At 39.1% G+C, this 27,182-nt stretch overlaps 2 protein-coding genes across 5 annotated transcripts in view; both read left to right on the top strand.

The window, feature by feature from the left end:
* The window catches only part of kcng4b (potassium voltage-gated channel, subfamily G, member 4b), a 28,110-nt gene extending 14,521 nt beyond the window's left edge, over positions 1-13,589 (top strand). For both annotated transcript variants that reach the window (XM_051113892.1, XM_051113893.1), the window contains exon 3: positions 12,633-13,589. In XM_051113892.1, the coding sequence (XP_050969849.1) occupies positions 12,633-13,478 (846 nt within the window). In that variant the 3' untranslated portion in view covers positions 13,479-13,589. The remainder of the gene's footprint in view (positions 1-12,632) is intronic.
* A 5,060-nt stretch (positions 13,590-18,649) lies between these two features.
* On the top strand, positions 18,650-25,766 carry LOC127168532 (beta-1,3-galactosyltransferase 2). 3 transcript variants are annotated; one of them, XM_051115476.1, is made up of 3 exons: positions 18,650-18,729; positions 19,034-20,196; positions 25,674-25,766. In XM_051115476.1, exons 1-2 carry the CDS (start codon positions 18,704-18,706, stop codon positions 20,082-20,084), a joined length of 1,077 nt encoding a protein of 358 aa, XP_050971433.1. In that variant the 5' UTR covers positions 18,650-18,703; the 3' UTR covers positions 20,085-20,196; positions 25,674-25,766. The 3 variants fall into 3 exon arrangements, with proteins under 3 accessions (XP_050971433.1, XP_050971431.1, XP_050971432.1); XM_051115474.1 differs by having other exon boundaries at positions 19,034-20,745; XM_051115475.1 differs by lacking the exon at positions 25,674-25,766 and adding an exon at positions 21,357-23,488 and having other exon boundaries at positions 19,034-20,745.
* Positions 25,767-27,182: the final 1,416 nt, after the last annotated feature.

Raw genomic sequence — 27,182 nt, 5'->3', positions numbered from 1 at the left:
AAAGTCAACTTATTTATATAGCACCTTAAAAGCAACGAGTGCTGACCAAGGTGCTGCACAACCAAAAATCAACTAGATGGAATATAAAATCATTGAAAAATAAATAAGTAATGCAAACATCACAAGACAACAAAGATAGATAAGGGCAAAGAATTCCAGAGCATAGGACCATGAACCGAAAAAGCCCTGTTCCCTTTAGATTTTAACCGAGATTTTGGGACAGTCAATAACAACTGGGAGGATGATCTAAGCGTTCTCACAGGGGAATAGCAATGAAGGAGATCTGAAATGTACGTAGGGGCAAGACCATGAAATGCTTTAAAAACAAAAACTAAAACTTTAAAATCAATTCTAAACTTTACAGGTAACCAGTGGAGTGAAGCTAACACAGGGGTGATGTGCTCCCTCTTTTTTACCCCTGTCAGAAAACAAGCAGCAGCATTCTGTACTAACTGTAGCCGCGATAATGAAAACTGGTTGATTCCAGCATAAAGAGCGTTGCAATAGTCCAGCCTAGTTGAAATGAAAGCGTGAATAACAACTTCTAAGTCTTTAAAACTAAGAAAACTTTTGAGCTTGCGAAGCCCCTTAAGCTGCATGAAACTGGCTCTAACTACAGAGTTTATTTGTTTGTCAAATTTGAGTTCTGGATCAAAAATGACTCCCAGATTTTTAACTTTATCACATAAGTTTTCTTCAAAGGGGCACAGTGAAAGTCTCAAATTATGTAACTGATGAGAAGGGCCAAACAAGATAGCTTCAGTCTTTTTTTGATTCAACTGTAGGAAATTAATTGCCATCCAATTCTTGATGTCCTCTAAGCAAGCCAATAAGGAGGACAGTGAATCAGAACCTGATTTTAGAGGTAAATAAAGCTGAGTATCATCAGCATAAATGTGGTATGAAACTTGATGAGACTCAAATATATGACGAAGCGGGAGCAAGTACAGGGAGAATAAAATTGGACCTAGGATAGAACCCTGAGGTACCCCACAAGTGATGGGAACTGAGTTAGATGAAAATTCACCAATTTCCACCGAAAAACTCCTATTTGTGAGATACGATACAAACCAGTCTAATGCAGTACCACAAATGCCAACCTCAGAATGTAATCTTTTTAACAAAATATGGTCATCTACTGTATCGAAAGCCGCACTCAGGTCCAGTAGTAGAAGAATAGTGCAGTTACCAGAGTCTGTAAATAACAAGAGATCATTTACTACTCTTAGAAGAGCAGACTCGGTACTATGTTTTGCTCTAAAACCAGACTGAAAGGGATCCAAAATATTATTTGAAATTAGGTAAGGGGAAATCTGGTTTAATACAACCTTTTCCAAAACTTTGTGCAGAAAAGGCAGTTTTGAAATTGGCCTATAATTATTTAAATCAGTGGGATCAAGATTTGTTTTTTGAGCAAAGGCTGGACCACGGCATGTTTAAGGCAAGAAGGAACAGTGCCTGTCTGTACAGAGCTATTAATAATAGAGAGTAAGCTGGGCAAAACAGCTGGCAAGACATCCTTCAACAGCTTTGTAGGAATAACATCACGAGAGCAAGTAGTTGATTTCATATTTAAAATAGTGTCTGTCAACTCAGAAAGTGAAATGGCTTGAAAGTTTGGAAACACAGAGGAGCTAGTATATTCATAGTGAGGCTTCTGGGATACATTACAAGAAATCTGCACCCTAATAGAAGCAATCTTATTAATGAAGAAGTTGCAAAACTTCTCACATAACTCCAAGCTAGGATCTAGGCCTGTTGATCTAGAGGGGTTTAACACAGAATTTAATGTAGAAAACAAAATCTTTGGACAATGAGAATTTTTTGAAATTACATCAGAAAGGTACTTTGCCCGTTCTAGAGAAACGGCTTCCTGAAAAGTAGACAAGGTGCTCTGCAAATATTCAGTAATTGATATGAAGTAATTGATATGAAATTTGCAATTTATCCTTTTTCCATCTTCTTTCTGCCCTTCTGCAATCTTTTCTTAAAGCTTTAATGCTGTTATTAAACCATGGCTGCTTTTCTGATTTTGTCTTTTTGGGTCTGAGAGGAGCAACTACATTTAAGATATCTAAGCAAGAGGAGTTGAAACTGTTAACCAACTTATCAGCATTTGTATGCTGTGCTATCAGGGCACTACTGTGAGAAGGCAACACTGCAAAAGCTTCAGTAAACTGCGAGGCAGTAAAGGAATTAATAGATCGAGAAAGGTAGGTAGAAGACTGGTTTGCAGGGCTAGAAAAAGCAATCACACTGTCAAACAAAACCGGCCAGTGGTCAGACAATCCAGTTTCACTAACAGTTACGTTATTAACAGAGAAACCTGATGATAATACAAGATCAAGAGTATGACCCAGCTTGTGAGTGGGACCTGAGACATGTTGAAAAAGATTAAAAGAGTCCAAAAGTTGTACAAAATCTCTTGAAAAATGGGTCTCGAAGGACAACACAGATGTATGTTAAAATCACCAAGAATCAAGAAATTATCGGCACATGGGACCACATCTGATAAGAAATCTGAAAACTCCTTTATAAAAACATTGTTTGCTTTTGGAGGTCTGTATATCAAAACACAAAGCAGAGGAGTACCTCAAAGCTAGAGTAAGCCTCAGCAGGCAGAGGTTTGCATTTAAAGGTGTCCTTAAAAATAACAGCAACTCCTCCACCCCGACTAGAAGTTCTTGGGCAACTAAAATAGTTACAGTACACAGGGGAAAGTTCAGAAAGAGTGCTTAGGTCATCTGCCGTGAGCCAGGTTTCAGTAATGAATAAGAAGTCCAAGTTGTTGGTTAAAAAGAAGTCATTCAATAAAAATGTTTTGTTCAATATTGATCTTGCATTTATCAAAGCCATTTTAATCTCAAGCTGATTAGGCTCTTGCAATAAGAAGTCATGCTGGGACGCCTCTGATAGCGAGCGAAGGAGATTCAAGTTCGCCCTGCGCAGGGATAAACAACGTTGTCGCAAACGCCGCTCATAGGACAAAATTACAGGAATATTGTCAGGTATATATCGTGGTCGACGAAGAACCCCCAAATCAGAGCATCGTAGATAAATGTCTGATGGCAGCATAACTGACCGATCATTCAGTCGAATTAGTTCACGGGACGTATATGTAAATGCCATAGTCGCAGTTGTCATAAGAGATGAGAAAATAGCGAATTGTCGTTCACTATTCCAAGTGACGATGATTCGAAGAACAGTCAAAAGTAGACAGCAGGCAGAATTCAAATTCATAGTGAAAGTCCCATGGAATAGACACTCACTTCAGGCAAATCCAGGGAGATCGTTGAAAGATCAGCGGCGAAACGTAACCTCTGGCAAAATATTAGACAATGCTCAGAAGACCCGACCAGTAATCCAGGATGCAGCCCAGGTGTAGCAGGAATCCGAGAAAAATTCAGCAGCAGAAACTCCGATGAATTTCAGCACCGAGTTGCCGACACCCAAAAGGTAGTATATTAATCCAAAGGACGTCCAAGTCACCATGCCCAGTGTTGGCACCACTCCGACGGCGACAACGGAGAAAGATTCCCAAGTTAGCTTTAGCCTTCGGTTGCAGACTGCTTGAATTTCAAATTGCACCGATCGAGGGGGAACTCAACCCGAAGACAAAATTCTTGGTTATCATCAAGTTGAAAACAGTTTAAAAACAGATCGTAATAAACTAAAACAATAAAATAAACAAATTAACAAACAAAACAATAAGACCGGAGAGCAGCGGCAAACAATTCGCACAGCGTTCACTCAACCGGAAGCACGAAGATGCTCAAGCGTAGCGTCCTGGAGATGTTGTCCGACAGCAGTTCCGCTCCGACTCTGCTGGGGTGCAGGCCATCAGCATGGAAAAGCCTAGGACGTTCCCAGAAAAGATTCCAATTATTAACAAAGAGCAGTTTCTGTTCTTTACACCATGTCAATAACCATTCATTTAGAGCAAGAAGTCTACTGAACCTTTCGTGCCCACGTCAATACGTGGGAAGCGGTCCTGACACGACGATCCTCGTCGCGGGCGACGTGCTGCGAACCGTCTCGATCAGGCTGCTGAAGTCCCTCTTCAGAACCTTCGTCTGCCGCAGCTTGATGTCGTTCACCCCCGCGTGCAGGACGAGCGCCCCGACGCTCTCGCCGTCCTTCAGGATTGCGGGTATCTGCGCAGAAACATCGAGAACGCGAGCACCAGGAAAACAGTGGGTGTGGACTTTACCCTTAGCTAAAGTAGCACGGACGTACCGGACAATGGAGTCTCCGACGATCACAGCGTCGCGTTCCGTCTCGCGGAGGGGAGCAAAGCGGTTCCGGGTGGAGATCTCGAAGACCGGAGGCGGTGGAGGGGACATCTGGGAAGATCGCGTCCAGGGTGCACGGGACCTGTGCAGAGAAGCGCACGGAGTAGAGGTGGTCAGAGTGTTAGTATCGCGCTGTATACTTACCCGGGAGGATTCCAGAGTGGCTCTCCGCTCTCTCAGCTCGGTCTGCCTCCTCAACAGCTCCTGAATCTGCTTCTCCACGGCCTCCAGCTCGAGCTGCAACGAGTGCAGCTTGAACGTGTCCTCACCTGCACTCAAAGGTGGACACAAATTCGCCATTAAAGCAAGTAACAGTGAGTAAACAATGGTAATGTGTGTAAACGATGGAAGCAGGATTAGCGGCAACCACGCTGGTGCTGCTAACGGGCTATAAGCTCAAACAAAACTAGCGATAACAAAGCAATCCGGATGTTTTAGTTGTAAAATACAACAGGGGGTATATTCACACGTTATAAGAAACAGAAATGGTGTATAAAATTGATTTTAGATTGAAAAATAAACAATAAGAAATCAACTTGACGGAGCTCAAACTCTAAGCGTGCGACCGCAACAAATGGGAAGTGACGTTGACTTTCAGGTAGAGGTGGTGTTCCCGGAGACACTGGAGTACCTGGGTGACATGGTGGCGATGATCCTGGAGTGATGGTGAGTAGATGAGAATATCGTCAATGTAGATGCTTACAAATTGATGGAGCATGTCCCGGGAATATTTCATTCAGTTTTTAAAACTGACGGACTATTGGACAGGCCGTAGGGCATCACCCGGTACTCATAGTGGCCGGTAGGTGTAATGAAGGCGGTCTTCCATTCGTCACCCCTGCGGATACGGATTAGATTGTAGGCACTCCGGAGATCCAATTTGCTGAAGATGCGGGCGCCTCGTAGCTCCTCCAGAGCGGCCGGGACCAGAGGAAGTGGGTAGGCAAACTTTACCGTCTGTTCGTTGAGGGCTCAGTAATCGATGCAGGGCCTCAGACCCCCATCCTTCTTGGCTATGAAGAAGAAGCTTGACGCTGCGGGTGAGGTGGACGGACGGATGAACCCCTGTTGTAACGCCTCCTGAATGTACTCCTCCATGGTGGCTCTCTCCAGGATCGATAATGGATAGACTCTTCCTTTAGGCAGTTTGCCTCCAGGCAGCAGGTCTATGGCACAGTCCCATGGTCGGTGAGGTGAAAGATGGGTGGCAGCGACCTTACTGAAGACGTCCTGGAACACCTGGTATTCGGGAGGAATGGAGAGAGTTTGTGAGGAGTTGTGGCTTTCAACAGAGGTGGAACAGATTGGCAGGTGAGTAGTAGCGATGACTGGTTTGGGTAATTCCTTCAGACACTCTTGGTAACACCGGGGACTCCATTTACAGATCTCTCCAGACCTCCAGTCGATGAGCGGATCGTGCCTTGTGAGCCAAGGGCGTCCCAGGACGATATCCACATTTGCCTCCTCCAGCACCAAGAGAGGAATCCTCTCCGAATAGAGACATCCGATGTCCAGTACGAGCTCTGGTGTGCGGTTGCGCACCAGCCCCTTACCCAGCGGTTTTCCTTGAATATTTGTAATCTGGTAGATTGTTTTCCGTGCTGGGGTATATGGAGCCATTGGGGAGTGCGAGATGACATGAAGTTTCCTGAGGTGCCAAAGACCACCAGGACTTTAACTGGGAAGGATGTAGAATTATGGGTGAGTAGTGCATCAATATATGGAACATGAGAAACAGAAGGAGTGATAGTGACAGTACTCACCGCTGGGCGCAGAAGGTGATCTTGGGAGCTGCAGTATAGGCAGAGGCTGTTGGCGACTCGACGTGCTCGCTCGGCACGGGACAGATGGTAATTCTCCATGATCATAGGCTCTGGTACTGGAGGAGCAGGCTCGGGAGAGGCGGCGGCAGTGGGTGGAAGTTCCATATGGCAAGCGGTTGTGTGTTGAGAGATATGGGAAGCCTTCTGCAGGAAATTCTCCAAGCCGACCGAATCCTCATAGATAGCCATGTGCTGACGAAGGAGCGGGTTAAGTCATCGCCGGAAAGCAGCGAGGAGGGCGGTTTCATTCCACCCTCTACTGGCCGCGAGGGTGCGGAAGCGAAGAGTGTAGTCATGGATTGTTAAATTGGCTTGCCGTAATCTGAGGAGTTCGTCATGCACTGAAATTTCAGTGGTAGCCTGGCTGAAAATTTCCTTAAAATGCTTTGTGAAGCCTGATAACGAGTAGATTAAAGGACTTTCCGAATTCCACAAAGCGTCAGCCCATTGCAGGGCTCTTCCAGCAAGGAGAGAGATGATAAAGGCGACCCTCGCTCGATCGTTGGCAAACTGGTGAGGATGGAGCTCGAAGTACAGGGAACATTGGAGTGCATGTGCTTATATGTGGTGCAGGTAAGTGATATCAGGTGTGTCCAATTAGAAGGCGGGTGACTGGAAACGAGTGATTGTGGCTGGTGAGACAGGTGACTATGTGACAATATGGAGAAAAATCCTGAAATGTTTAACTCAAAAAACATAATTTCTTTACGGCTGAAGAAAGAGACATGAACATCTTGGATGACAAGGGGGTGAGTACATTATCTCTAATTTTTTTGTTCTGGAAGTGGACTTCTCCTTTAAAAAGCTGATAATTTAAGAATTAACAATTTTTACAGTAGTTTCAACAAAAGGGCTATGCTCCAAATAACATGATAGGGAAGCGCAGGGCACAACCTAACACTTTTTGAATACTTTTTTCTCAGTTTGTGTAACTCCACGTGGGGTTCAGAGTATAATTTTTTATCCACATTAGTTTCACACTTGTCTAGTACTAATATGTCGCTTTGTTTCATAATTACAGTGTATATGTTTAGTGTTATTTACCTCAAAACTGTCTAAACTGATAAATAACAGAGTGGAGATTAAAATAATAGCACATTTTTCTCATTTTATATTGAATACTAAAAACTGAGATGAAAAATTTACTTGAGCCAGAAATTTACTTTACTATGGTAAAATAAATATTCAGCAATATCATCGAAAGGCTTTCGAATTTTGGTGCACTTTTTTCCTATATATAGTTTTGCTATGGAAAATAGGAAATAACGTAAATTTAGTTATGCTAATGTGTGGAAATATTTAAACCATGTGTGTTACAACTAAACCTGCGTTAGATTGTGCCCCACGCTCCCCTACCATACATCAGGCTTCTTTGCTGGAGAGAAAGCTAGAAACAACAGCATTTATTGGCAATAGAAAGCTTAATTGGCAACTAACAGGGATTTTTGACCAATTGTTGATACATATATGAGCCTAAACTTTTGATTGGTATTATATATTGTATGCTGCATGCAAGGTTTGAGTCAGGGTGGTAAAAGGTTATTTCTGATTTTCAGAAATAACACTTATTTACTATATTTCAAAAGCACACAAAGACAGGATCACAGAGAAAATTGGGAGACTGCAGTCAGGAGAGATTCCAGCCAAGCACATAGTTGTTACAGTCCAGTACAGTAGCTAGACAGAAACTCAAAAAGGAGAGTCTAGTAGAACAGGGGAAAATAAATCTAAAAGTAAAGAAGTTAATTTCCAAATTAGATAATAGGCTTATCAACAAGAGCCAGGTTAACTCAGCAAAGCAAGAAGGAATATAAATGCTGACTAACCGTTGGACCCAAGACTTTGTTAATGCTGTATGGCCCTAAGAACCTGGGTTCCAGCTTGCGTGCCAGCACCTTAAGGGGCAGGTTCCTTAATGGAAAGCCATACCCTCTGTCCACAGACATACTTGGGTTAAGGAATCAGACAACTCCTTCATTGAATTTTAATAAAAAGCTCCTTGTGCCTGCTCCGACCACCTGAAAGGTTCTTGAGTGAAGGTAGTTAAGGGGACAGTTGTGTGACTTGGAATATGCACTTCTTAGTGTCTTCAGGATCACTAAGGCTATAGACAGGTGAGGTTTTTTTGGGGGTTGGAGCTAAATGCTGCAGGACAGCAGCTGTCTTGCAGCAACTATATATGGACTGTGTGGTGGCTGCTTTGTCCAACAATGCTTTGTGAAGACGCACACTTCCTGCAGCACCTCGAGGGATGAGGACATTAATGGCAGGTGGTACCGATTCTTAATTGTGATATTATTATGTCCGCGATTATTGATTCTGGGGTGCAAGAACCATCTGTCTTCCCCACAAAAAAGAACCACACACCTGCAGGACAATGGAAAAAACAGATGAGGGCAGCCACCATATGTACTTATCCACAGACTTTCTAGCACCAAGAGAGGGTAAAGAGTGCCTGAGAGGAGATCTGTTATCCCACCTGCATGGACGCCACTTCAGGGAAAGGCTCTGGATGAACAGCCACTGCTTCAGAAACAGGACAGGTGGGTTTTGTCAAGAAGAGTGCCATGATGCGTTGATGGTGTAGGTTGCTTCCTGTCAGCTCCACCAGGTAATCAAACAAAGTTAACAATCTAATTCTGGATTGTGCTGCTCCCTGAAGACATCCCATAAAGCCGCCTCATTCCAACCACAGAGGACCACCATGGAACTGAATAGAAACATCAGTGACTAGCAGCTCCCCCTTCCTCAATCTCACAAGCTGGCTAACCTTGATCATCTCCTGATAAAAGAGCTCAAACATGGCATAGTAAGGTGCTTGCTTCTCCTAGAAGTTGCCTACTTTCTGGCTCTCCCAGTGAGTAAAGCCTTGCATTTCAACCTAAAATGCTTGCTGCAAAGTAACTATCACCAAAAGTAATGATTATGAATGTGTATTATTTGATTTTGATTAATTGATTTTTAATATGGATATAATATTTTATGATATACATGGAGCTAAATATGAACATTAGACAATATATATAAAGCACAAAGTATAAAGAGAAGAGACTTACTGATAGAAAAAAATATGTTACTAAATAAATACACAATTGTGATAGCCTATATGATTTGTCTAATTACTTCAACCGGTCATATTTATCATGTTTACTATGGTAATGGCCAACTTGCATAGTCTTTTGCATTGCTCATAAATATTTCTGCCTTGTATGGTGATCATAATCCACACTGGATCTCAAACAGAAGTTATTTCAAACACTCGCTGCTGTCTGCTGAGTTTTGAGCCAAAATTATTTTAAGTCTTTAATGCTGATGTTATAGGCTGCTGTTTACTGTATGAAACAATCCATGGCGCTGACGTTCTCAAGATGCAGAGAAACTCAGTCTTTGTTCACAACCACTCCTCAAGCCTGAGCTGGCCAAAAATCCCTGGCCGCTGGCCCGAGGAAGCCCCCGGAAGTGAGAGTGGAAACACGACTAGCCCGACTAGCAGCTTCGCTGCTGCGGTAGCAAAGCTCATGGGTTGCAGGGCAAATGTGATGGAACGCTGAAAGAGGAATGGTTGACATGACTTAGGAACCCCATCATAAGGAGGTGGTGTTGCCACTCTGGGTTCTGGAGCAACCTGGGCAAGAACATGAGGAGAAGTGCAGGCAGCTGCTACGGAGTGAATACGGTCTTGGTGACTTGGATGGTTAATTTTAGCAACTTGAGAGGATATGGCCTGTTCCTCTCTGAAAGTATCTGTGAACTATACTAATCCCATCCTGGCTGGATTGAGCTGTCAGGATGGTAAAACAAAAGGAATTAGTTACAGAGATAATAGTAATTACAGAAAGCATACAAAAACAGGATTACAGGAATAAATAGGGAGTCCACAGTTAGGAAAGGAGTCAGGAGAAATTTTATCCAAGCATGTGGTTGTTTTATATTAGACCACTGGGGGGTGCTGGAGCTATGAGATAAGATGAGACCAGGGAACATAGAATGGCGATGACAGGGGACAGAGAGAGTGAAACCTGGAGCATGCAGGGAGGAACCTGGCAGTGGTGGCTGGAGTCCTCTGTGCTGGCGGGCAAATAGACGATCTAAAGAAGAGCTGGATGAATGGAACAGGAAGAAGAGGGGAGCCAGGAGGGCAGGGCGCTAGAGCCTGGAGGAAGGGATCCAGCAGCCAGAACAGACAGTGGAACTGTTAAAGAAAAAAAAACTAAAACAGTCAGGAGCTCAAAAAAAAAAAAAAAAAAGAACAAAAAACAAAAAAGGGGAAATAAAGCAGAATAAAGAAATAAACCAAATCTCCAATCTAGATAATGGGTGGAAAAACAAAAGAAGACTAGGACTGTTACAACAAGACAAGATAACAGTCAGCACAGACAAGAGCCAGGTCTGGGAGATTCGATCTGGCACAAGACAGAAAACAGGAAAGAAATGTAATGGAGAGACTAATGAATTAAAACAGGTGTGAGTCACGTGATGTGTCACAACCACCATGTGTCAGCCGTGTGATCCAGACAATAGACGCAACACAAACAAACCCTGAGCCGAGCAGACCGGCACCCTGACAGAACGACCTACAATTGCCAAAATGTGCATTATACAAACACAGCATACTGTGTATAATACTACAGCCCTGTTGAAAAAACAGCATATGCTGGTTAGGTATGATTTGAAGCATGGCTGCTGGTTTGAGCTGGTTTAGGCTGGTTCTTAGCTGGTTTAAGATGAGCAGAAGGGAGTTACTTAGGACCAGCATATGACCAGCTAAGTTCCAGCTTAAACTAGCTCATGACCAGCAAAGAAGCAGCTTAAACCAGCTCAAACCAGCAGCCATGATTAAAAACATATCTAACCAGCATATACTGTTTTTTTTTCAACAGGGAATTCAGTGTGCTTTACTACAGTGGTTTTTAGTCCTGGACCTGGGGACCCACAACTCAATTCACAACAGTTAACCTCTCTTTAAGTCAGTGGCCACCAAAAGTCATTTTTAAACAAAATTGGATTAAAGGGGCAAAATAATCATTTTTAGATGATAATTGGACGACATTCAATGTGTTAAAGGTGCATTACGAAGTTTTATTGAACTGCTGAAAGGGATTTTGAGCTTTGAAAATTACAGTTTGTTTACATCAGTGGTTCTCAACCCTGATCTTGGACACCCACTGCTCTGCATATTTCGTATATCTCCCCTATTTGACACAATCAGTTTAGTTAATTGAACTCTCTTCTAGCAAGCTGACAATCTGAATCAGCTGTGTTAAATGAGGAAGACATACAAAATGGGCAGATCAATGTATATATCTAAGAGATAAAAAACTAACCATGCATCCCAATGTGCATACTCTCCACCCTGTTTGCCCTAAATAGTATTGAAAATTACTACTATCACGTAGACAGGCTAAGAAAAAAAAATTAAAACCATCCAATGTGAGCTGTCACACAGAGAACTCTTGAAATGTCATCAAGCTGCCTCATGAGGGCCGATTGTTTGAGGCCAGTCAAATACTACATCCTTTATCTCAGTAACTTCACCCCCACTCCACTTTCAAAAACTTTTGAATCTGTATCTGAAGACATTTGGTTTTCACTACATATTTCCTTTAAGACATTCAAAGGGTGCTGTTAAGTGTTTATTTTATACCACTTTATCTATTTGTGTCAATAGATTTCAACTAAAAATACATACACTCTCAGAAAAAAAAAGGTACAGTTCTGTTGCTGGGGCGGTACCCTAAGGTACAACAGTGAAAAGGTACATCTTTGTACCTTACCTACCCCTAAACAGTACATATTAGTACCTTAAAGGTACATTTTAGTACTTTGAAAGTACATATTGGTACCTTAAAGGTACGTATTGATACCTTAAAGGTACTTAAAAAGTACATATTTGTACCTTTTCACTTTGTACCTTAGGGTACTGCCCCAGCATCAGAACTGTACCTTTTTTTCTGGCAGTGTATTTTTAAAGGCCGTTTTCTCAAAATGAGGTTTTCCTCCTACACTGAGCCATAAATCTCTAGTTCAGTAGCACTTACACACACCAAACTTTACGTTTTTATTCCTATCTATATCCTTAAGTTTTTTACAGAGGGATTTGTTCATATATGATTTGCTTGATTATATAAAAGATTTTATTCCCCCCCAGTATTGTGAGAATATATATTGTTTTCTGACTTCATTCAATGTTCAGATTTTTGTACTAGAAATGTACGCACATTAGCACATATTTCATTAAATAATGCCTCAGTTGCATATTTAGACTTAACATTTTAGAAAACTTGTAATATAAAAAATGTTTGCAATTATCAGTGCAGTCAATCAACTGGGTAAGGCGATAACTATTAGTTAATTTTTTTGCCCTGTTCACCTGCAGTGTCTCGCGTAAAGCAAAAATGTCAATGTCTAGTTACTTTTTTTTTTTTTTTTTTTTTTTACAGATTTTGTAGACTATACGTTAGTAAGTAGTGTTAAATTTAAACATTTACCTGATTTTTTAATTATTGTTGTTTTACAGGGTGAATGCTCCGAAAAATGTCGCAACATATTCATAGTGGAGACGGTGTGCGTGGCCTGGTTCTCCATGGAGTTTTTGCTGCGCTTCCTGCAGGCTCAAAGCAAACTACAGTTTGTTCGAAATCCACTTAATATCATAGATGTCATAGCCATTCTCCCATATTACATTTCTTTAGTCGTTGACGGCAAAGATGAATCTGAAGAATCCGAGCTTAACAGTGGCGCTGGTCGTGGATATTTAGATAAGCTGGGTTTAATTCTGCGAGTCATGCGTGCCCTGCGCATCTTGTATGTGATGCGACTGGCACGACACTCGCTGGGCCTTCAGACGCTGGGACTTACGATACAACGGAGTATGCGAGAATTTGGACTCCTGCTTCTCTTCCTCTGCGTGGCTGTAGCTCTTTTCTCACCTCTCGTACATTTGGCAGAGAAAGAATTCACAAAGGACAAGCCCACTGGGCCCCACAGCTTCAGCAGCATTCCTGCTTCCTATTGGTGGGCTATCATATCCATGACGACAGTTGGCTACGGTGACATGGTACCACACAGTATACCTGGCCAGGTTGTTGCCTTTAGCAGTATACTGAGTGGTATTCTTATCATGGCTTTTCCAGCTACATCTATCTTTCATGTGTTTTCTCGCTCATATCACGAGCTGAAGCGTGAACAGGAAATGATTAGTAAAGAAGAGCGAGTAGCCATCTTGGATGCAAATGCTAAAGAGGACGCCCAGAGGGTGCTGGAGAGGCGCTCTTTTGCTTGGGACAGCACTAACAGTAATAGTCTACACAAGGGCAATGGCACAACTGCCAGTCAGCCAGATGCATGCTGCAATGACTTCTGATCTATTATTTGCATGTCTCTTCAAACTTTGTTGGATTTCTTATTTTCTACATGTGATTTGAATCTGTTGGAATGAGATTTCTGTGATATAAATAATTATCTCTACCATTAAAATTAGATTGGTTAAAATGTATGTGTTTTTGTTTATATTGATATCTTGCATATTGCATATCTTTTACCCTTAAACATAGAAATGTGTCTGTATTTAGGATTATTGTTCCTTTTCATACATTTATACTGTGATTCAAATGATTCATTCAGGCCACAACACATTATCTTGAATGATAAATCAAAGAATTTGAATTTATACTCTTAACCTTTTCATATTTTTGGTTTGAATAATTTATTAATCTATATTCCCAAAAACATAAGATGAAGCTAAACTTGATAAGCCAAATTATTGGCACCAATTATATGCAATATTTTTTGGGAAAAGGTTAGTATCTACTTTAAGGACACACTATTTAATTTTAGCAAATAAGCAAATTTGGTAGTGCTGTCAGAACGATTAATCGCGATTAATTGCATCCAATATAAAAGTTTGTGTTTACAAAATATGTGTGTGTACTGTATGTGTGTGTGTGTATATATCTATATATATTTATCTATCTATCTATATACTTCAGGTGTTTCGGGTGGGAAGCATGCAATTTGTGACCCTCGAAAGTGTGCAGTCACTTTCTTATGGGCGCTGTTTTTTTTGTTTGTTTGTTTGTTTCAGTTTCACTTCCAAAGTCAAAAGTGTGCAATCACTTTCTTATGTGCTCTGTTTTTTTTTTCGGTTTCATTTTCGCTTTCGAAATAAGTGTAGCAAGAAGGGCAGATGATGGACATAGGGGCACAGTAACACATTTGTAATATATATTTATATATAATATAAATCATATGTAAATATTTCATTAAAAAAAGAATGTATTTGTTTGTATTTATATATACATATAAATATACACAGTGCCCACACATATATTATGTAAATACATCCATATTTTGGATGTGATTAATTGCGATTAATCGATTTGACAGCACTACAGCTGTTTAGGCATACTTAAAGTCCCTGGTACAATATATAATGAAAGAAAAAAGAAATAAACTACAATATGAATTCATGAATGTGAATAGTAGTAAATCACAATGCTTATGTTTTAGAACATTCAAGGGATTTAAAAAAATCTTTGAGCATATTCTAATGACCATAGGCGGAGGGTGAACGATTATCGTTATAATCACTGAAGTTGTCTACACTGTAAAATGAATGAACTCATCTGAACGCCTCTGATTGGCCATTGTATTCCTAAGCGCAACAGAATCGTGTGTGATTGGTTATAACACACAACACATTTTTTTAAATGGCTAAAAAGAATTAGATCTTAATTTAAGATTGCCGCAGTCGACACTTTATATTAATTTTCTCTTTGTCAGCAACAGACGATTTAATAGATTTAATTTGTTTGTGCAGGGGCATTTTTGTCCAATTTAGTGACAATTTTTGCCCCTAAGGCTAAGCCTTTCCCAGCCTTACACACGCTCCGCCTGTGCTAATGACATTAGAGCAGACTTTTCTTTAATTGTACAATGAGGTATGTTACCTTTCTCAAGCCACATAATAACATACAAAGTAGTCTAGTATTTTTGTTATGATCAGTGGCAGCTGGCCAAAAGAGGGCGGTAGGGAGAGTCGCTGAGTCACACACACAAATCTATATCGTTTTTATTTAATGAATATAAACAGTATATTTTTGCTGTTGCACTGTATACTGTATCATTATTGTTATTTTCTTTATTTGCCTAGAAAAAACCCTTCATCTATAAACTTTATCCTGAACTGATTTATCCAATATTTAGAATTTGTATTACTCTTTCAAGCATTCAATCTTTATTTAAAAAGTTTCAAGCTGGAAAATGATATTTGTTTATCATTAAATCGTACCGATGTTACTACCTTATTACCTAATAAGTATGCCTTTTTTTTTTTTTTTTTTTTTTTTTTTTTGAAAATGCATTAAAAGTAAAAGTACAAAATACCTTCATTTATATTTTTTTTTTCCAAAGTACTTGTCCTGTAGGTCACAGGGATGCTGGAGTCTATCCTAGCATCTCAGACTGTAGACCAGAGGTGCTCAACCCTGGTTCTGGAGATCGACTTTCCTGCAGAGTTCAGCTTTAACCCTGACCAAACACACCTGAACCAGCTAATTAGGATCTCAAGGAGCGCTTGATAATTACAGACAGGTGTATTTGATTAGGGTTGGAACTAAACTCTGCAGTCGATCTCCAGGAACAGGGTTGGGCACCCCTGCTGTAGACAATGAATGACAGTGTATCAAAATAATAGTGTATCAAATACACTATTTTGTATCTTGAAAATACACAGAATACGTGTAAAATTAGCCATTCAATGGCATATCAGTATTGGACTGAAATCTGAAATCTGTATTTTTTCAGTAGTTAGACTAGCTACTGTAGCTAGTAGCTGGCTGCTGACTATTTTTGGTTTCCTTATTGTTGACACATTGCATTTTTTTTCTGTTGTGTGAGACAAACTCAGAAATGTCTTTTATTGTTCATTTGCCAGTAATGAAGCCGTGTGAAATGAGCAGCACACTCTGTACTTAAGGTTAAGACAATTTACATGTTCATATATTCAGTATTATAAAACAGTGTCAAAATATGGGCACACTTTTTGTTGGGTGCCTTTGTTGGGTGCCTTTGGCCCAGTACTTGAAAAGCTAGAAATTCACTGAAAACAAAAACAGTAACTTCTAAATTAACCAGTAACGAAACTGGTTATACAGAATACAGATGAAGCTAACCGGCACAATTCCAACTTAAACCTGTTTAACACACTTTTTTCATTTTCTGTTTTCACCTATAATAGGTTGTTTGTTTTGTTCAACGATTCTGTGAAAAAAAGGTTTGTGAGTCACCCATGCAGCATTCAACTGTCTGTGGTAAGCTGGTAAGATACATGATGAACACAATACGCTACAGTAATATGATCTGTAATAAAATATACACACCCTGACAAAAGTCTTGTCGCCTATCCAAGTTGTAGGAACAGCAAATAATAACTTGACTTCTAGTTGATCATTCGGAATCAGAAGTGGCTTATATGAAAGGCAAAGGCCTCTAGGTTACGCTTATTTTACCAAAATAAAATCTTATCATGTCGTGGTTTTTAATTATTTAATTAGGACAGAAAGGTCAGACTTTGCTTAGACAAAAGTCTTGTCACATCTTTAAAGGAATCAACCAATCACAGATTAGACAAATACTGTAATTAACACATTCCCAGGTGTGTAGAAGAAGAACCCCGACACATCCTGACCTGACAGCATGCCAAAGATTCAACCACAGACCAAAGTGCTGATCATCAAGAGCCTGAAGACCAAGTCTCCTGCTGAGGTGGCAGACATCTTTAATGTATCTAAAAGTCAAGTGGAGAGGATAAGAAAAAGATTTGAAGAAACTGGTGAAGTTCATGACATACCCAGGTCATGCAGACCAACTGTTCGAGAGGACCGTTTGTTGGTTCGACAGTCCAGGGCCAGCCCTTTTTCAACTGCAGCAGCGCTACATAACAACTGTTCACCAGAAACCCCTGTATCGACAAGAACAGTCTGTCGAATTCTCTCACGCAGTGGTCTCAATGGCCGAATTAGTGCTCAGAAACCAGCATTAAACAGAAGACAACTAAAAAATCGTAAAAAGGATGGACTGTGGAAAAGTGGCAGAAGGTTGATTTTTCTGATGAATCATCTATTGAACTGCATCCCAATCGTCGCAAATACTGCAGAAGACCTATTGGAACCCGTATGGACCTAACATTCACACAGAAAACAGTCAAGTTCGGTGGAGGAAAAATCATGGCTTGGGGTTACATTTAGTATGGAGGCGTGCGAGAGATCTGCAGAGTGGATGGCAACATCAACTGCCTGTGGTATCAAGACATTCTTGCTGCCCATTACATTCCAAACCACAGGAGAGGGCAAATTTTTCAGCAGGGTGGCGCTCCTTCTCATACTTCAGCCTCCACATCAAAGTTCCTGAAAGCAAAGAAGGTCAAGGTGCTCCAGGATTGGCCAGCCCAGTCACCAGACATGAACATGTCTGGGGTAAGATGAAGGAGGAGGGACTGAAGATGAAACCAAAGAATCTTGATGAACTCTGGGAGTCCTGCAAGAATGCTTTCTTTGCCATTCCAGATGACTTTATTAATAAGTTATTTGAGTCATTGCCGAGACGTATGGATGCAGTCCTCCAAGCTCATGGGAGTTATACACAATATTAATTCATTTTCCACTGCACCATAACTTTATGTTCTGTACTGTACATAATTTCTGTTAAGTGACAAGACTTTTGTCTAAGCAAAGTCTGACCTTTCTGTCCTAATTAAATAATTAAAAAATCAAGGCATGATAAGATTTTATTTTGGTAAAATAAGCGTAATCTAGAGGCCTTTGTCTTTCATATAAGCCACTTCTGATTCCAAATGATCAACTAGAAGTCAAGTTATTATTTGTTGTTCTTACAACTTGGATAGGTGACAAGACTTTTGTCAGGGTGTGTATATGTAAACACACGAAAGGTGTGTTTTTTGAAAGACCAATGGCAGATAAGCACATCTGTGTTTTATCTTTGATAATCACACTGTCAGAAAAAAAGGTAGTTCTGTTGCTGGGCCGGCACCCTAAGGTTCAAAGTGAAAAGGTAAAAATATGTACTTTTAAAGTACTAAAATGTACCTTTAAGGTACTAATATGTACTGTTTAGGAGTAGGTAAGTCACTTTTGTACCTCCACCCCAGCGACAGAACTGTACCTTTTTTTCTGAGAGTGCATAATACAATACCCTGAGATGATAATGCTTTCAGTGTAACCAAGGTGTTGTCCTCAGAGTCACAAATGACACCCCTGGAGAGAGACGTTGCGTTTTTACCATGTCCATACACATAGCACTACTAGGCAGTGCAATTTATTCCATTTTATTCTGCTTTCATAATCATAACCTCTTTACTATACTAACTTACTGGAAAATCAGTGACTGGCTTCATATATATCATAATGGACCATTTTGTTTCCTTGTTCTGATGCAGTAGAGGGGTGGAACTAGTTATGCAAAAGGGATAAAAAAAGGTTTGGCTCACCTTGTGTTTCTCACTTACCGTGTGAGTTTGTCATGGCATGGAAGATACGGTGCTTGATATGAAATTCTACTCACAGTGGAAATATGGAGGAAGACTGTAAAAAACAAAGGTAAAGTACCAATGCTTCTGTTTAATCTGTATATTAAAACTGTAAAGGCATAACATATTTTCATAATCTTTTCAGAAGTAGCATACAGATTTAGATAAGACCAGTTTGCTTCTACCCACCTTGTGCATAAGTTGCAAAGCATTAAATATAACACAAGACTTTTGATGCTTTCATTGGAACTGTAGTACCTTTATCATAGTGTGCAACATCACTGTGTGTATTAATGATAACACAAGTTTATTTAGATGAATGCATCAATACATGACATGCCGAAAGAGAGGTCAAATATTTTTTTTCTTTTTAGTAAAGGCCAGTCAAATAGTCCATGCAGATCTCTTCGCTCATATGTCATATTGACGGTTTTCCTGGTCCTGCTCCTGTGCTACTACATCATCCCTAATGAAAAGTCAACATCCTGGGCTATAGCAGTTGGATTATCTCTTCCAGAGAAATTAGCTGCTCAAACAACTAACGCTTCGCTAAATAGAGCAGTGACTTCTGCAGAACGCTGGAAACCCCCGGAACCATATTATGTGGCTTACCCATACAAGTACAATTTAGTTTTGAATGAACCAGAGAAGTGCCAGAAGGAAAACCCTTTTGTGATATTAATGGTACCAGTAGCTCCAAGCAATACAGCTGCCCGGGACACCGTTCGTTCGACTTGGGGATCGGAGAGGTTGGTTGGGAAAAAGACTGTGAGCATATTATTTCTGTTGGCTCTACCCACTTCAGAAGATAGAGAAACGCTTCAACAAAATTTGCTGCAGGAAAGTGAGAAGTATCATGACCTTATACAAAGTGATTTCTGGGACAGTTACTACAATCTCACCATTAAGACAATGGTAATGCTAGAATGGCTGTCTGTTTACTGTCAGAATGCCCCCTTCGCAATGAAAGTTGATGCTGATATGTTTCTCAATGTGAAAAATTTAGTGGATATGCTTCGGTCTGCACCAAAGCAGAACTATATGACTGGACTTGTGGCTAGGAATGCGATGGTATTGAGAGACCCCAGATCTAAATGGTATCTTCCAAAAACCGTTTACAGCCCACCGTTATATCCACCCTATGCCCTGGGCTTGGGATACGTTTTCACTCTAGATCTGCCAGAGAAACTTATTGAAGCAGCCCAACATGTCAAACCAGTTTACATAGAGGATGTGTACATAGGTTTATGTATGAAACATTTAGGACTTCCTCTAACCAATCCACCTAATGGAGGCCTGTTTAATGTCTTCCCTGTGCAATACAACCGCTGCCGCTATTCGAAACTCATAGCCACGACGACACATAGCATGAGAGACCAAGTGGAGTTCTGGAAGGATTTACAGAGACCTGGTCCGTATTGCTAACAACAAATAGCTCGAACTGTTGCTTGCCAGTCGTTTTACTACATGGACAACCAAAAAAAGACTATAACAAAAGCTGAAGATGAAAACAGCATATAAATGTTTGAAGATCAAGGTAAGGTAAATAAGACTGAAAAACAAAAACAGTTTTAAACCTTAAAAAGACATTACTTGAACTGTACTAGCAACTGTTTTCGTTCATCACGTGACAGCCCCCTAAGATGAACGAATGACTCGAAAAACCTGAAGACTCGTAACAGGTGAACTAATTCCAGTACAGAACCTAATAGGATGTTGTGCATGCACGACTGAACGAATCACTCCCTGAGATGACTCGTTCTTCCTGAGTCACATTAAAGATTCGTTCAAAATGAAAGAAACGTTGAAGAACGACCCTTTAATAATTCGTAGCATCGTGGACGTACATCTCAGAGCCTGTGCTACACGAGCTTTTGTGCTTAAAAATATAAAAATTTTTATTTTGCAAAAAAAGCTAGACAAGACCCTTCTTCCTCGGCTGGGATCATTTAGAAGCTGCATTTAAACTACATTTTGGAAGTTAAAATCTGGGCACCAATGAAAAATCCTGAAATGCTTTCCTCCAAAAACATAATTTCTTAACGACTGAAGACAGAAAGACATGAACATCTTGGATGACAAGGGGGTGAGTAAATTATTTGTAAATTGTTGTTCTGGAAATGGAGTTCTCCTTTAAATGTGTAATAATGTATTAATGTCCTAATAACATTATATTAACTAATCATGTATGACTTCAGTTATGACTTTACTTTTTGAGGCACATGACTATTAAATAATTGTTAAGTAATATGTCATTGTGATTAAGGATTTTGAATTAGTCATTTGCCTCAACAAGTAAAGTCATAACATAATGATACCTTTGTAAATCTTTAGCTAATAATTAATTAATGCAGATGACTGGAAGTTGAAATACATGCCTTTGACCCATTGTGGTAATTAACACATGAATTTATACTATTAGTTAATACTGTATGTTATTTGGGAATTAATACATTATGACACATTTAACTAAAAACAATTTATTGACTACTTAATCTATGAATCACATAGAATGTTCATTTGTTGCAGATGCAGTAATCATTAATAAATGGCTTAGTTCTTCATAAGATTTACATTAACTTGTGATTATCTGTCCATTAGCTAAGCATGGATTAATGCATATTAGTGTCACATAGTAAGTACATAATTAATTAATCACTACTTCAGTGTCTAACAAGGAACCTGTTATTATTTCAGAATGAAGGGCCAGGTCAGCTGCTCAGCTCTTCCCAAAAAAAGTGATATTCATAGATAGATGCTGTATGCAAAGAAGAGGCCATAGCTTAACAAGAAGATTTGTTAAACAAATTGTATTGCCATGAAAAGAATGGGTGGCATTTGTAAGCTTTCAGTAGCTAGAGTGTCTTTAAAGCATTTGTTAATATATGTGGACATTAGAAATAGATAAATGTAATGGAAACTAAAAGGAAACTTTTCACAGACTTACACTGAATCTGATTATAGCATTTTATGGTTTTATGTTGATTTCAGTTGTGTATTCTCTTTGGACATTTTTTTTTCACAAGACTGTGTATTGTATACAAGTTCAAGAGTGCAAACTTAGACAACATATTAAGGGTATACATTACTAGTCTGGTACTAATAGGCATCCTTCAGGGGTAAAGAAGGTACAAAGGTGTCCCACTAAGGGTACTGCCCCAGTGACAAGCTGTTGTACTACTCAGTGAATCGCTCTTTATTAATTGATAATAACTTTAAGCATTTAAAGGTGTTGTCAGGAAGGTGTTGCATTCTATCACCATTTCCTAGGAAGAAACTGGTGTCTCAGGAGCAAGTCCTTACACGAAAAATTATGAATTCTAAATGAGTTGGGCTTGTAACCGAAAGGTTGCGAGTTTGAGTCCCAAGTCCGGCAGGGATTGAAGGTGGGGGAGAGTGAATAATCAGCACTCTCTCCACCTTCAATACCACGACTGAGTCGAGTCCCTTGAGCAAGGCGCCGAACCCCCAACTGCTCTGTGTGTGTGTGTGTGTGTTCACTACTGCATGTGCACTTGGATGGGTTAAATGCAGAGTGCAAATTCTGAGTATGGGTCACCATACTTGGCCACACGTCACGTCACGTCACGTCACGTCCTTTCCTTCCCTTCCTTCCTTCCATTAATTAAAAAAAAAAAATTGACAGGTCATTCATGTGTTTTGTTTCTGTCATGTGACAAAACAACTTGGGAACTAGTAATTTATGTTTCTAGGATGCAATCATTGGCTGCATTATATTGATTTTCTCAAAAAGAATATGCTTAAAGATTGCATGGATGTGTTTGAGGAATTTGACTATTGAAAATATGACATTTTTAATCAAGTCAGTAAAATGATATGATGACCTTCAGTTTAAATGGCCTGTGATTGGAGAAGTCTATGTTCTACTGTCAGGATTAGCTAAATATTCAACATATAACTATTTATATAACTATATATAATATCTAACTATAAAATGTGCCTCTTATAGTATCACACCACATTAAATTCTGATAGCACATTTTTAATGTTTTATGTTCCTGATGGCCCTGATACATAATTTCTTTAAGGCATTAAATGCTGTGTTTTTATCACCCATGTGCTAATGCTGTTTAAATTTAAATTGTAAATGTTTTAATTTGAAATTCAAATGCAGGTTCAACTGAAACTGTGTATAATCCCACCTGTTAATATTTGATTTGGTAAAAAGTAACATTTTATTTCAATATTTTATTATGGCATTAAAGCGGAACTACAGACCCAGTGTTTACAAAGGGAACACGCAAAGACTAAGAAAGTCAAACGCTGTTTACAAACAAAAAGGTACAACGATGTCAGACGATTCTGAAGTTGTAGGAGAAAATGAGATGGAATTTTTCATCATAGTCCACCTTTTTGAGCCGGAGTACACAGACGATGAACTTAGAAGTGAATCGTAGTGTCATGGACACGCATCCCAGAGCCTGTGCTACACAAGCTTTTGTGCATAAAAAGTATACAAATTTTTATTTTTCGAAAAAAATGACAGATTGTTTCGCTAGATAAGACCCTTCTTCCTCAACTGGGATTGTTCAGAGCCCTTTGAAGCTGCATTTAAACTACATTTTGGAAGTTCAAAATCAATGAAGTCCATTATATGGAGAAAAATTCTGAAATGCTTTCCTCAAAAATGGATAGTTGGCATGTGATAACGCACATGACAGGAAGCAGGAAATGCACCTGTATAAATACAAACTGACAGACACTAAATGCAACAGCCACTAATCTGGTTTGAGGAGTTGCCATTTTGTGGACCTTCTAGACACAAATTCATGGATTTGGATTATGACATTATTATCCACACTAGGACTCTTATGGACTGTTTTAGGGTTTTGTTGTGAAGGTAGTAAATACACTGTTTTGAACTGCTCACTTCTGTTTTATGTGTCATTCTTTTAAGACTTAACTTCTGTCACAGTAACATCTGACCCCATTTAAACTTTTGTAACACTGATTTGACTGATTGTTACAACTCATTATCACATATACCATGAACTCTCAGTCGATTAACTAAAAACTTGCTTACTCAGATTAGGCTGGTTCCTAAATGCCGTAAAGAGTTGGTTCAATAAATGTCGGATAAGAAAATGTTGGTTTTAAGATTTGTGAGGTAAAATAAAATTATAATGATAGTACTTTATAATTAATTATAGAACATATATAACTGTGTTACATATTATTATGCATAATCTGTGTCGTTACACCTATACTGGAGTGTCATCAAAGGTACGCATGCACCAAATTCCTCTAAAGCTGAAAGCCCTGTTCATGTAGTACAGTGGTTTTCAAACCGGACCTGGAAGCACCCCCACCCTGCACATTTTGTATGTCTCCTTTATCAGACACCCAATTCATGCTGGGCAGCCTCTACTAACGAGCTGATGAGCTGAATCAGGTGTGTTAGATGAGGGAGACATACAAAATGTTCCAGGACCGGTTTGAAAACCACTGATGTAGTAAATTATCCCTGGTTCAGAAAGAAACCCTAATGCCCCTGCTGATTTTGTATGTTTGCCCGCTGACAAAGAAATTATCAGTCTATAATTGTAATGGTAAGTTTTTATTTTGCAGTAAAATCAGTGGTGGATGAAGTACACAAATCAAGTACTTGAGTGAAAGTACAGATACGTATAATAAAAAAAAGTAGTCCAGTAAAAGTGCTTCTTTTTCAATTTTACTTGAGTGAAAGTACAAAAGCACACGATTTTTTATGTACTTAAGTAAAAAAAATACTGATAGATTTACTTTGCAATTTTAATTACCTAAATACCTAGGATTTTCCCGAAATAACCATTATATGGAGTAAAAATACATTTTTGTTGTTGATATGGACTATTTTGATGAGAATGATGTAGTAATATTCACTGTGAAACTTACACTGCGATGTACCTGAGGGAAAAAAATTGTTTTAAAGCTTGTTGTTTTGCATAACGTCACAAACATGAAAATAAGGAAAGAGCATTTTAAGGAAAATATAATTATATTTTCATAATAATTTTTCTCCTCTCAAACCTTGTCTGTGGTGTAAAAACACCCCTGGCCAAATGCCCCCAGGGGGCATCACTTCCTACTTTGATAATTACTGTAGTTACCATGTTGTCAAGATCACATGCTTTCTTTTCCCCTCAGATGTACTAGGTAGTTAAATAAAAATATTTGGACTTTATATCTAAAAATGATCTCAACTAGCTTGTTAGCTAGACAGTTAGCACCAGCTAACAATATTTACTTATTTTCAGTATGGTTATGAATAAACATTCATATCTGTCTACTCGGCTAGTTGATCCAAACAATATAAAAATAATACTGTTGATAAACAATATAAAAACAGATGTCACGCAGGACTAAATGCATAGCATTTTAATTAAACTGCTAATGTTACAGCAGCGTGGAATATGAATGTTCATGAGTTATTTTATTTAATCTGTTATTTTAATGTTTCGTTTTTTGACCTAAAACATAGAGACTCTGATATTGATGTGTCTCAATTCAAGCATTTTAAACAGATCACCCTTTACAGCAGATTTAATTCACAAACAATGGCCAGTTTTTTTTACCTAAATATGATTTTCAGTTACATAATTAATCCTAAAATTCAACACTAGTAACTAGCGTGCACTTACAAGATCTCCTGGTTCTTACTTGTGAAGTGAGTTCACTGGAGATTCGCTCTAAACAGATCGTTTGAATAAATGAGTTGTCGACCCCCAATAGAACAGCTCTTTTCAAATGTTTTTTTCCCAGGGGGTGGTGTTTCCCCAGTGTAGCACAGTAACGATATGCCATATAAAAATATCAATATATCAAAATATCAGAACTCAAAATATGTCATTTCCATACTTTTAAAATACATATTTTACAGTCACCATTATGCTATCACGCCTTCCATTGAGAGTACCACATTCACGTATGCGCGTGGTGATGCTGATGGTGAACACACATGCACCATGAAATTCATTATTATACATTATTATACTCTCCATTATGGCACCCTAGGGTCACGCAAAGGAGAAGAATTGTTGAATAAAGTCGTTATTTCTGGGTCTGGGAACAATTCATTTGCATTGCTGTCTTTGGAACGACATTAGGGTGAGTAATTAATGATAGAATTTTCATTTTTGTGTGAACTATCACTTTAAACACTGTTTTTCCTTCTGTTCTGCAATAAAGAACCTTAGATTGTCAAATTAAATAATTATGTAAATTTTCAAATTCAGTTCAAGCTTGAAATCATTCAGCTGATTTTCAGCCCTGAAAATCCTGCTGATAAACAACTCTGGAAGTTATGATTTGAAATTTAGAGTACTACTGTCATACCCCTGTGGACTGTTTTGTTGGTTTTTCCCTCCTGTGTCCTTATTTGGTCTTCCTGTTCCGTTTCTTATGTCGTCACTTGTTAATCATGTACACCTGTCTGTGTCTCATTAGTGTTACTATATAAGTTTGGTTCAGTTCCTTGTCTTTGGTCCATTCTTATGTTGTCGCTAATGTCAGTTTCGTCCGTGCTGGATTTTGTTTTCCCTGCTGTTCCAGTTTGTTCCTGTTCCCGTTTGGATTATCTCATTAAAGCACGTTTTGTACGATTTCCTCGTCCCTGCTCCTCCTTCCCGCACGTGACCCTGACAACTACAGGGTTTTAAATGGACACTTACCTTATTGAATAAACACTTCCCTGATCTGTCACACCTTTATTGTCATTTATGAAAATGTAAATATATCCACATTGTTTAAATATGATGATATTTGATGACATACACTAACAAAACTTTTTACTGCATTTAGAAAAAGGGAGCTTCATCAAGTGCAGAAGGCAGCTGTCACCATCATTGCTGTTGAGAAAGAAGAGTGAACATTGTCTTTAAACCCATTGGATGTTTGAAGATGATGTCTTGGGTCAGTGTGCTGGTGCTGTTTTTGTACTGATGTATTCCCTTAGTTATAGTATACAAACTACTTAAAGTTTGTATGGAAAGTGCTGTTAATCTTGAGAAAAAACCTCTCCTGTTCTGTCATTGTTTCTTTGTACCAGTGTTTTTTGTTAGTCTTATGTAACTTTATTGCTTTGAGTATGATGAACTTAAACCATTTAAGGCAATCGGTTTCCTCAAACCACTGTTGATATATAGTTGATAAGACTTAGATTTGTTATTAGATTTGTTACCTGAATTTAAACTGAGTGGAATAAACCTAACATTTTTAAGTTGAGTTTACTCTTGACTAAGTTAGCACTAAAAAATAAGTTAATTTACCTCAATGTAAATGAGTTTATAGTACTCATATTTATTGGTTTTAAAACTTAAATGGTTTAAGGCAATCGGTTTCCTCAAATGTAACTTGTCAGGTTTTACAGTGTATGTTTTCACTTTGTAACCACTACTACAGGGCTGTTTGCAGAACTGAAAGAAAATATCTAGAAATGCCAAAACCAGTAGGCAAGATTGCTGTTAAACCTCAGATGAAGGTTAAACGATGAAAAATAGCTCTTTATAGGTAACAGGTGAAATT

This window comes from Labeo rohita, chromosome 7 (genome assembly GCF_022985175.1).
Source record: "Labeo rohita strain BAU-BD-2019 chromosome 7, IGBB_LRoh.1.0, whole genome shotgun sequence".
NCBI lineage: Eukaryota > Metazoa > Chordata > Actinopteri > Cypriniformes > Cyprinidae > Labeo > Labeo rohita.
Note: the sequence above shows the minus strand (reverse complement) of the source record. Positions and strands in the feature narration are given on the sequence as shown.

What these genes read in the sequence shown, in the direction of transcription:
- LOC127168532 (XM_051115476.1), top strand. Translation starts at nt 18,704, where the DNA reads ATGGAGGAAGACTGTAAAAAACAAAG. An exon ending in GAAGACTGTAAAAAACAAAG is followed by an intron (nt 18,730 to 19,033) that starts GTAAAGTACCAA and finishes TTTTCTTTTTAG; the next exon opens with TAAAGGCCAGTCAAATAGTC.